The sequence below is a fragment of the Nannospalax galili genome, unplaced genomic scaffold (genome assembly GCF_000622305.1).
Source record: "Nannospalax galili isolate Female #2095 unplaced genomic scaffold, S.galili_v1.0 scaffold1074, whole genome shotgun sequence".
NCBI lineage: Eukaryota > Metazoa > Chordata > Mammalia > Rodentia > Spalacidae > Nannospalax > Nannospalax galili.
Window position 1 is genome coordinate 179,450 of NW_008334084.1, and position 11,820 is coordinate 191,269.

The 11,820-nt window shown below is 39.8% G+C and overlaps 1 protein-coding gene across 1 annotated transcript in view; it reads right to left on the minus strand.

Moving 5' to 3' along the window:
* Positions 1-8,942: 8,942 nt before the first annotated feature.
* LOC103730880 (cytochrome P450 2J3) overlaps positions 8,943-11,820 on the minus strand; it is a 61,760-nt gene continuing 58,882 nt past the window's right edge. Inside the window, exon 9 of the mRNA XM_008829186.3 lies at positions 8,943-9,442. Coding sequence (XP_008827408.1) covers positions 9,264-9,442 — 179 coding nt within the window. The 3' untranslated portion in view covers positions 8,943-9,263. The remainder of the gene's footprint in view (positions 9,443-11,820) is intronic.

An 11,820-nucleotide genomic window follows, 5' to 3' on the forward strand; every position in this document is an offset into this window, starting at 1 on the left:
CTAATTGGGTTGGGTTTTTTATGTTTAGTTTTTTGTTTTGTTTTTTAGTTCTTTGAATATTGCAGATACTAATCCACTGCCAGATGTATAGAGCTGGTAAAGAATTTTTCCCATTCTATAGATTGCCTCTTCACTCAAATGATGGCAGCCTTAATGCATAGAGGCTGTTTAGTTTCAATGAGTTCTCATTGGTCATTTGTTGGACCGAATGCTTGCAGTATAGAAGTCCTATTGAGAAAGTCCTTTCCTGTACTTGTAAGTTTCAATATATTTCCTACTTTCTTCTCTATCTGATTCAAGGTATCAGGTATTATGTTGAGGCCCTTGATGCACTTGTAGTTGAGTTTTGTGCATGTGAGATATAGGAATCTAGTTTTATTCTTCTACATGCAGCTATCTAGTTTGGCCAGCACCATATGTTGAACAGGCTGCCTTTTTTTTTCCAGTGTGTATTTCTGGGTTCTTTGATAGAATAAGGTGGCAGCAAATGCAAGTATTTAAATCTGTACCCTCAATTCTATTGTGTCTGTATTTATATCATACCATGCTGCTTTTATTCCTATAGTTCTACAGTGTAATTAGAGGTCAGAGATGGTAATGCCTCACCTCTAGCAGTTCTTTTATTATTGAGGATAATTTTTGCTGGGGGGTCGTACCAGCGACCCCCGCACAATGATGATTGGGGATGAGTAAGCACGCCGTTCACCAGCCCACACCACCCCCAATACTGGGAACACTCAGGCGCAACGGGGAGCCTAGTCAAGCAGGGACTCATTTATTGCAGGTGTTACAGAGCTTATAAAGGCACCTGGAAATCCCCCCCCCGCCCCCGCCCTGGTGTATCTTAAGGATGGTCACGCGCTGATCATGCACTCCTCAGCAGTGCCGAAGTATTTTTCAGACTTTCAAAGCATATCAGGCCGTGCCCCAGTAACTTCCTCTCGGACTTCTGCAAGGTGGGGCCTTTAGGTCCCCACGAATTTTGGCTATCCTGAGTCTTTTGGGTTTCCATTTGAAATTTGAGATTATTTTTCAATTTCTGTGAATTGTGTTAGAATTTTAATGGGTGTTGCATTGAATTGGTAGATTCCTTTTGGTAGGATGGCTATTTTCATAATATTAATTCTACCAATCCATGATCCATAAGCAAGGGAAGTCTTCCATCTTCTGGTATCTTCTTCAATTTTTTTCTTCAGTGTCTTAAAGTTTTTATTATACAATCTTTCACTTCCTTTGTTAGACTTATTCCAAGATATTTTATAGTTTTTGAGGATAGCATGAATGAGAATGTTTCCCAAAAGTTTTTCTTGGTAAGTTTGTTGTAGGTATATAGGAAGACTACTGATTTGGGGGTTTTAATTATGTATCTGCTGCTTTGATGAATGAAAGAGTTAAGATTTTCTTGTGGAGTCTTTAGGGTCTTTCATGTACAGAATCATATCATCTTTAAATAAGGATACTTTGACTTCTTCCCTTCAATTTGTATCCCCTTTATCTCCTTTTGTCCTGATGCTGTAGCTAGGACTTCAAGTACTATGTTGAACAGGAAGTGAGAGAGTGGACATCCTTGTCTGCTTCCTGATTTAAATGGGAAGGCTTTGAGGTTTTCTCGATTTTTATCATGTTGGCTGGGGGCTTGTGGTACACTGTCCTTATAATGTTGAGATATGCCTTCTGTACCCCTTGATTCTTCATGACTTTTATCATGAATGGATATTGGATTTTGTCAAAGGTCTTTTCTGTAGCTATTCAAATGATCAAGTGTTTCTGTTCTTGAGTCTATGTGGTGGATCACATTGATTGACTTGCATATGTTAAACCATCCCTGCATCTCAAAGGTGAAGCCAACTTGGTCATGGACGATGATCTTTTTCATGTGTTATCTATCTCATTGAGTCTGTAAATATTTAGTTGAGATTTTTTGCGTCTGTGATTATTTGAGAGATTGGTCTATAATTTTCCTTTTTGTTGGGTCTTTGTCTGGGTTTGTTACTAGAGTAATACTGACTTCTTAGAAAAAAAAATTTGAAGTGATCATTCCTTTTCTATTTTACAGAAACACTTGGGGTATATTGGAATTAATTCTTTAAATGTTTGGTAGAATTCTGAACTGTATCCATCTGATCCTGGGATGTTTTTAGTTGGATGATTTTTAATTACTGCATCTATCTCATTGTTGATTGTGGCTTTGATTATTCATTTTCATTTTGATTTTGGTAGGCCATACATATCTGGAACTATAGCTATTCCTTTTAGATTTTCTAATTTAGTGGAATATAGATTTCTGAAGTATCTCCTACAGTTTTCTAAGTTTTCGCAGGTAATGTTCCCCCTTTCATCTCTGAGTTTGTTAATTTGAGTCCTCTTTATTTTTGTTAATTTGGCTCAAGGTTTGTGAATTTTGTTAATCTTTCAAAGAATCAACCTATTTCATTGATTATTTGTATTAACACTTTCATTTAGTTCCAATAATACTATTTATTCTAGTTTGTTTCTCAGTTGTTTTGACAAAATACTCTGACCATCACCAGCTTGGGGAGGAAAGGGTTTATTTGGCTTACATCTCCCAGGTCACAATTCAGCAGGGAGCTCAAGATAGGAAATCAGGGCAGGAACCTGGAGGCAGGAGCTGGAGCACAGGCCATGGAGGAATGATGCTTACTGGCTTGCTCCCATGACCCAGGGTCAGCCTGCTTTCTTAAACAATATACACCAATCAGCGCACGGGTGGCACTACCCACAGTAGGGTGGGTCCTCCCACATCACTAAAAAATCACGAAACTACCCCACAAACATGGCCACAAGCCCTTCCAATGGAGGCACTTCCCCAATTGAGGCTCCCTCAACCCAGGTGAGTCAAGGTTTTAGGGGACCAGATATTGTTTGTAAATAGTCCTGCTAATAAGAAAATACTTTTCTTCAATGATAAAAGCTGTCAGTTTTCTGTGGTTGAAGAATTTCAGAAACTGTGGAGGAGTGCCACTGTGGACTCAACTGAAGAGGAGAAAATTGAAGAGTATCTGAAATGATAGGGTATTTCTTTTATGTAGTAATATAGACCAAAGAAAGGGCTTCTATTCAGAGAAGGAAAAAGCCTGCTTCACAGAAAAAGCGGCAGCTTAAGACTCACAATGAACACTTGGCCGGAGTGCTGAAGGAGTACCCTGACATTACCCCTGTCAAATAGAGAACACTTTTGTCTTCAAACAACATTCAGACACACAGTCAAGAAAGTTAATGCTCCGATCTGAAGACTCTCTTTCCATCTGTTACTTAGGACTGGAGAGAGGAGTAGTTCAGTTTATAGAACGAGTGTGAATTAACACACTCAGAGCTTATTTTAATCCAATAGGCTAATTAGAAATGTGATGGTCCTGTTAACTTTCTGTTATGTTTTGGGGAGAAAGGCGCTTAGCATGGCACGCAGCTGTTATTGTGGTTTATTCCAATTCCAAATGGTTCCTGCTTCTACAGTTCCTCTTTATTGCTTCATTATCTTTATTTTATGTGTATGCGTGTACTGCCTGCATGCCTGTGAGTGCACCTGTGTCGTGCAGTACCGTGGAGGTCAGAAGAGGGCTTCGGATCCCCCAGAACTGGAGTTAAGGATGGTTCATAGCTGCCATGTGGGTGCTGGGAATTGAACCCAGGTCCTCTGCAAGAGCAGTCAGTGCTCTTAACCGCCAAGCCACCTCTCCAGGCCCTCCTCTTTATTGCTTTATACCAAGTTGGCAGGTAGTCTTGAATACAGTATTTGTTTATTCCAAAGGAAAATATAATAAAATCATTTTAGGAGGAATTTTAAAAAGTCAGTGAGCTCAGTTTGTTTCTTTTCATTCTTGTAAAATGGCAGAAAGCATCTCTAGTCCTTGATTTGCCATGACAAGTGGGATGTTGAGAAGATCAGAGTCTGCACTTTTGGTGAACATGTAGATTTCATGAAATGATTTCATTTCATGATTGGAACACATGGTGTGCCTCTGGTTAGTAAGTTAAGAAATAAAGACAAACTAAATATAATTTTTTTCATATTTTTTGCTTTAGTGGTCCAGTTTTTCAACTTTATCATTGAGTCTTAATATTCTATTTTCATTTGATTCATTCTTTTGGTTAGTCTTTCTCCTGTCCTTTCAAATTGGCTTATTGAATTTTTCAGGTCATCGTCATTTCAGCCTGAGTTTTCTTCAATATTTCTATCTCTTTCATGAATTTACTTTTCAAACCCAAAATTGTATTTGTCATTTCATTCTGCCATATATTTGTATTTTCTTGCACTTCAAGTCAGAAGTCTATTCCTATCCTCTTTGAGTTCTTTGAGTTGTTTTTGTATTCCTTAAAGTCATTGAATTATTTGATCATGTTTATGATTGTTCTTTTTCCATACCGTGTTCTGGAGTTTCTCTGGGTCGTTCTCATTGTAGGATGGGTGGGATTTGGAGGGGACATATTACCTTGCTTTTTCACAGTATTTGTGTTTTTGCATTGTGACCTGGGCATATGGATTTCCTTTGTTGGTTGTGTATTTGATATGAAATTCAGCCTTGACGTTGTTGAGTTAGAAGTTTGGTTCTGTTTTTCTGAGGTTTCCTGACACAAGATAATTAACAGAGTGAAGAGACAACCTACAGAATGGGGAAAAAAATCTTTGAAACCTATTCATTCAACAGGTGATTCATGTCTAGGTGATTAAAGGTTTCCTGGTGGTACAACTGCCTTTGAATCATTCAAACTCCTGTAGTAACCCTACGTTACACTGGTTCACCAAGCTAGACTTTCTGGAGCTCTCTATATTTGGGGTGATTGCTTATGGCTTTCCAGGAAAGTCATGTGATAGGTATGGTGGGAATAAAGTGAGTTTTGTATTGCTCCTTAGGAAGTCCTCTGCCATCAAATGTGTTACATAGGCAAAATTTTTCACCTCTGAATTTTATCCTTTCCATGAGGTTGTGAGATTTCTGCTCTCGTATCCCATTTTTGAGGAAGGAGCAGAAACCTAAAGGTTTAAATGTCTTCGTGAAGTCACGTAACCCATGTGCATATCCCTAGGAACTTCATTCTAGCATTTTTCACCTTCCCCCTTTGATGCTTAGATTAAAAGTTGGATCAGTAAGCTTGAATAAGCCCAAGGGGAGGAAGGTAGGACACCAGACTAAAACTCTGAAACTTCCTGTTCTGACTAGGCTTCTTTCTCTCCAGGAAAACAATCTTTGCTACTTAGTTACCAAGTGAGAATTTGATTCAGGTCTGTCATATCCTGGACCACCCCTTGGTGTATATAATCCAGCTGTACTCAGTTCTTAAAACTAAGGGCATGTGTGTGCCTTTCTCTTCTGTTGAAAGACCTTTATGGGCCTGTGTGATTTTAAATTTTCACTGAAGCATACCTAAATCTACGTCTCTTTGTAGGAGAGTGATGAGAGAAAATTCATGTTGCCCTGTAGAAATGAAGAGGGGAACGAATACAATAGCATCCAAAATAAATGAGAATGGAGAGTTGTAAATTGCATTCACAAAATTTTCATGTATTCTTGGATGGAAAAGAGACTGGTATTTTACAATGAACTTAGAAAAACAGAAGACGTTTTATGTTTGGAAATTTCCACTAGGGCTCCCAGTAAACTATCCCTCAAACTTTCTGGTTTATTGTGGTTACAGAATACTTGGTACTAGGTCCAATTTGCATCCATGGGGTTGGGATTATTATATAAATATTATATTTAGTGTGCTAAGACCAGGCTGTGCCCTGCTCTAAGCTACAACATACCATGTAAAACAGTGGTTTATCAGACTGTGCCTTGCCCTGAGAGATTCCATTTTATATGTATCTTTTGACTCCATTTTGAGAATGGAGGTTTATTGTGCACCTTTGTGGACACATAAACAGAGTCATCTGTCTGGTATCACACTTGTAGGACAAACTGATTCATGACATTCCTAGGAACAGAAATAAATTTATTGGGATAAATTAGAAATGAAAGGGCATATGATGTATTAAAATCATATCATAAAAAGCAAGCAATGTTAGATAAAAGTTTAAAAATGTTTCTTGATGACTGATATAAAAGCACTGAGATAAGTTTTAGGTAAAAGGTCTTTTAATAACACTATAGACATAGCATGGGGTCTGAGAAATAGATCTCAACAGCAACAACAGCCTATAGGACAAAGGAAATTAATTGCTTTTATAGATTTCTAAGGGGAAATGTTCTCCAAGTTAACAACACATGGTATAAGCTGTAAGATATACTTGGAGGTATCACATAAAGGTATAGGGTTATCATTTAAGCTGTTTTGGGTTCCTGACAAGAGGAGGCTGGCTATGTTTTGCCTGAAGTCCCTGTGTGTTCAGCAATGCCAGCAAGAGCCCATGAGTTCTTTTGTTACTATATCTGGAGAGAAAAATTCAGGTTGCAGGGGATCCTGTCCAGATTCCGGGCTCATTCTGGAAGGTCTGTGATCTAATAGGTGAAAAAACTACTGGATGCACCAAACCAAGGAAAGGAGGTAAGTCCTTTAACTGGACCCTTAGCACTGAAATTATGATGGCCTCCTCCGGCAGCCTGTCATCTGACCACCCAGTGTACGTATCAAGGAAGAACAGGCAGAGGACTCCCGACTATCCCAGTGGTTTCAGTTAGGCTTGGTCCCCCACTGCTGACCTGGTTTACATGGCCTACTCGTCTGGACTATCTGGACCTGCCATCAACCCATCTACCTTTTTTTTTTGTCTGTGCAGTCAAGCCTGTGACCACAGTGTCTTTACTGGCAGCCACCACTACTCATCTAGCTTCTGCAGCTCCCACTGGGTTTTTATCAGTAGGGACATTTCTTATCAATTTCCCAGCTTTGACTTCTGAGGCCCCTTTGAAACTCCCTGAAACTCCTTGTCACTGAACCGTTTGTAGCACTCCAACATCTATATTTTTAGATAAAGAGGTATATGTTTATTGCACGGTGTATAATGTGTGATCTGAGAGTTAGTATTTAATAAAAGAATTTGTGTTTGCTTTGGCCAAGGCTATCAAAAATGTAAGAATAATTGGAAAATTGCTTCCATTCAAACCACAATTAGTTATGAATTTATTGTTACTCAATGAATTTTGGTGTTTTGGAAAGGCAAAATGTCTTCATCTATAATTCTGACATACTGTGCTCATGGTAAAGTAGATGATATTTGGTTGATCATTTAGAATCATAGAAATTGTAAAAGGGATAAGGAATGGGATGCAGAGACAACATGAACAAAGGCCCTCATTTTCAGGTGAGGAGACTGAGCCATACAAAGATATTGATGGCTAAGCAGTTAATAGTACTTACTGCTCTTCCAGAGGACCTGAGTATGATTCCAAGCACTGATGTCAAGCAGCTCACAACTGCCTGTAACTCCAGCTCCAGGGGTGTGGGTGTCAACCCTCTTTTGATATCCTTAGACATCACATACATGTGGTGTACACACTCAGAGAGACACAGTCATATAAATAAATAAAACATAAAAATAAATTTTTAAAGATTTTGACCAGTTTCCCATGAAGAACCTACTTAGATAATGTGATTTTGGCAGAGGAAAAGGAAGGTGGGTTGGGAGGCAGAGAGAAGCTGCCTATGGTGGGGGACCTCAAGGCCTGCTATGGATGGTTTTATCCTTAAACATTACTTGCCTGTTTTCTAGAGATTAAGGATGTTAAAATAAAAAAAAAAAAAAAAAAAAGAAGTGAACGTAGTGCCCACTCTCTTCCATTTTCCTTTTATCTGGTAAGAGGGACCAAATTTTCTACACTAAAGAATAACTATTCTCTCTAGATATGCTCTCCTTAACTACCTCAGGCTAGCCCAGACAAGTGCTTACATTTTAACACCATCTGTGCTTTCTCTCAAGGCATTGGATAAATATGCTTTTCACTGAATCCCAATGGGAAGAAAAAACAAATTGTCATTGGCCTGTTTGTTTCTGAGATATTTAAATTCCTTGGGTCTAGCCTATTAAATAAAAAGAGCTTTGGGGGACTGGAGAGATGGCTTAGCAGTGAAGAGTACTGGATGCACTTGCAGAGACCCACATTCAATTCCCAGCACCCATCTGGTAGCTAACAACTATCTGTAACTCCAGTTCCAGGGAAATCTGATGCCTTCTTCTGACTTCTGTGGGCATTACATGAGATGGGTACACTTACATACACTTACTTAGATGCAGGCGATCTGCTCATATACACAAAATAAAAATAATAAAATATTTTTAAAAATAGCTTTGGTTGTGATATTGCCTCCTTATTAACATATTTTGCTTTATTTGAAATAGAGTAAGGCTGAAAACTCCCTGACAGTGTTGCCTGACCTATTTTATGGTGATTATGTCCCCACTGATCAAACCCAGCAAGGATTCTGCCATTTCTCATGTCTGACTGTAAAATGCTCTGCTAGGGCCCAGTCAGTTCAAGGTGGTAATGTAAACCATCAGAACTTATGGGCCAGTTCCAAGAGAAGTTCATATGTCATACAATAGACAGAATCCTATGTGAAAAGACTGGGGATATATGTCTGGACTGAAGGCAATGAGATACTATGGAGATAGAAAATCTTCACCATTTGCTCCTAAACCTGCTTCCAGGGTTTGATCATTTGTGATCACATCTTATCAGGTCCTGGGTCCAAGGTCAATGCTGAGATACTATAAATAGTAGAAACTGCTTCTACATCACTTTCTTAGCTTCCCTGTAGTTTGGGAATTATCCTGCCTTTCTGACTTTTAAGAGGAACACTGAAAGGCAGAGCAAGAGGAGGCAGCTTCACACTTCCCAAGTCAGAGAGCCTTTCTAGTCATCTTTCCTGACTGTATCCAGGATCCAGTTCCAACTTCTATTCACTCTTTGTATCACTCTCAGATGAATTACTCAACAGACCAGAAGCAAATATATATCTATGAAAGGAAGAAGGGACAAGGCAAATTATAACATAACTTTTTAATTATATTTTTATGATTTACAAATCACTTTTAATCCATTATATCATGTGATTCTTACAAATGTTTTTTTTAAGCTAGAGGAACCATCATTCCCTTTGTAGCTTTTAGAAGAAAAGATATACCACTGAGCACGTCAGTGATTTTCCCAGCACCAATGTAGAGATCTAGCAGTCCAGAAATTGGATTCAGTTTCCATAATCTTATTACAACTGTGTTTCCTCAGTTATCCTCACTTTCTCCCCTCGTATGAGAACACACATCAGCGGCTTAAGAACACACGTCACTTCTCTTTTCTTCTCCAACATTACAGCCTAGGAACAGCGCAGATGTGGTGGCTCTCTGGGGAAAGGGTGAGGGACACTCGGGATTTCAGGCTCAACTTCTCATTGAGTGGGGGCTTAAAGGTAAATTTTTGTATAAGGGAAGTGATGAAAATGAACAGCTCAGACCTGGCCAACTGTTCCCCAAGGCAAGCCCGCTTCCCTGCAAGACAAAAACAAGAAGAGTCCATTCAGCCAGCATCCATGTGTTGAGGAACTGGTGTCTGAAAATAGCTCTTGAAAAGTTTGAGTTGACCAGGGCTTTGTGCATAGTTGCTTATTTATTTGCCTGAGGTCGCCAGAGCACACAATGTGGAAGTTGAAGATCATAAGTCAAATGCCTTCAGGATTCAGGCAGTTCTGAGTGAGAGCAGTTTGGAGGACAATTGAAACAGGAGACCTGGGTTGACTGAACATTTGTGACTAACCTAAAGGCCTTCCAAATTTGCTTAACAAACATGAACCATATAGCAGATAATGCCTTAACAGCAAAATCATGGGATGCTTTTCAACTCTTAAAAGGAATCTCCTAAATACAAGCAGGTACCAGAGCAGGACTCCTAGAGACATATTTGTCTTATGCTTGTTATCCTCCTTCAGCTTGATTCATACATGTAAACTCTGGTTCTACTCCAAAGCCTCTCTAGGTTCTCACTGTCCCATTTCCTGAGGGAGCATATGCCCCAAGCCCTGCAGTACCCCCACAGTCACTACCACAACTTTCTTACGTACATTGGTAATATCTCCCTTCATTTATGAGCAATATATATATTTGCCTGAGCCCTGGGTGGGTGAAGTTTAATATAGGAGTACTGTCCAAGGATCAGAATTCTGCAGACTTTTAAAAATTTTCTTTTTATTAAATTTTGTTGTATTTAATGCAGAATATCTCAAACAATCTGAATCATCTTATAGCCCCATCCCCACCAGAACCCTCCCATAGGCCTTCTCCACTGGAAGCCATATACTCTGTCCCCTGGGTGTTAAGGCCCACTGTGTCAAGTCAGTGTCTCCAGACATTCCCCAGTGCAAGTCCACCCACTTGCAATCTAGTCAGATCCTTCTCATCTATCTATCTAAACACCTATCATTTTCTTTTTTTTTCAGAGCATAGGGTGGAAGTTTAGTTACAAAGGAGTGGGCACCCCCCATTTATGGCTGCACTAGAAAGTCCACACTCAAATATAGATCCTGTGACTTCCTGACAGCTGCATAAAATGGTGAGAGATGTACCTTCTGGCATTCTCAGATTATATATCCTTAGCCTCTCCCCCACGTGCAACAAAGGTCAACTGATTGGGTGGGAGGGGTAACTGAGTACCCCTTGACTCCTTGATGAGTGTGGGAAGGAGGTATGATCATAACTTGGTGGCACAATAGTCAGAGGACACTTCCAGTCACCACTCCACCCCTTCCTCCAGCTCTTACATTCTTTCCACCAACCTATTCTGCAAAAGTCCCTGAGCCTTGGAGGGGATAGAAGGTGTGGGATGATTTGCCTTCTATTGTGGCAAGGCACTGAACTTTTGGGTCTCTGCACTGGCAGTTTTCCATAGGCTTTTGGCTCATTTCAGTGGGATTCCATCTACTATAAGAACACGAACAGCAAGAAGCAAGAAGATCTAAACAGCAGCTACTATAATAACAACCTATGGGTATAAACACAAATACTTAGTATTTTAGCAGGTATATCACATCCATCTAACAAAACAATTGCAGTGGCTTCTCACTGGGGCCTATATTCTCCCTTGACACAGGGGGTTGGTCTGGTCTACAGTACCAGATGTGTATTCCACCCCTAGGAGTGGGCATTATAACCAATCAAAAATTTGCTGGTTGTATATAAACTAGATACTCCACTACTGCACTAGCAGGAACATCTTGTTTGGTATGTTGATAATGCAACACGTAAGGTCCATTGTTGAGCAAAATTATAGGGACCAATTCTCCCCTAGTCATCTACATATTGCTTTTTGGCACCATGAAAGCCACCCATCCAGTGGCAGGGAGTTTCCAGCTTAGGCCAATCTTGATTTTCCCCTCTCCTGTGCTCACATCAAGCAGTGTCTTCAGCAATAGGGTCCTTCTGTCCACATTATTGGCATTGGCCTTTATTGTTTGGGGGACCTCCAGGCAGGCCAACAGCTCATAGGGGACAACCCACCCCTGGAATTTTTGTTTAATGACCAACCACATCACTTCTGGAAGGGCTTTCTTCCATTCCCTTAGGGTTCATTCTGTGCTTAAGACCCCCCCTCCCCTTTACTCCCATTTTACATATTTCTCTTTTAGTAACACCTTTATCCTACTATTCTTCTCTCTTGGGTTCCTTCGTTCTTTAACTCCCTGTTTCCCTTCCTTATTCTTGGCCCTGCAGTTGCATCAGGATATGCACTCACTTGTAAGGATTTGGTACTAGGATCCACAAATGAGAGAGAACATATATCTTTTGTTTTTCTGAATCTGTGTTATACTTCATTTAGCATAGCAGTTTCTAGATCCATCCATTTACCTGCAGATTTCATTATTTCATCATTTCTT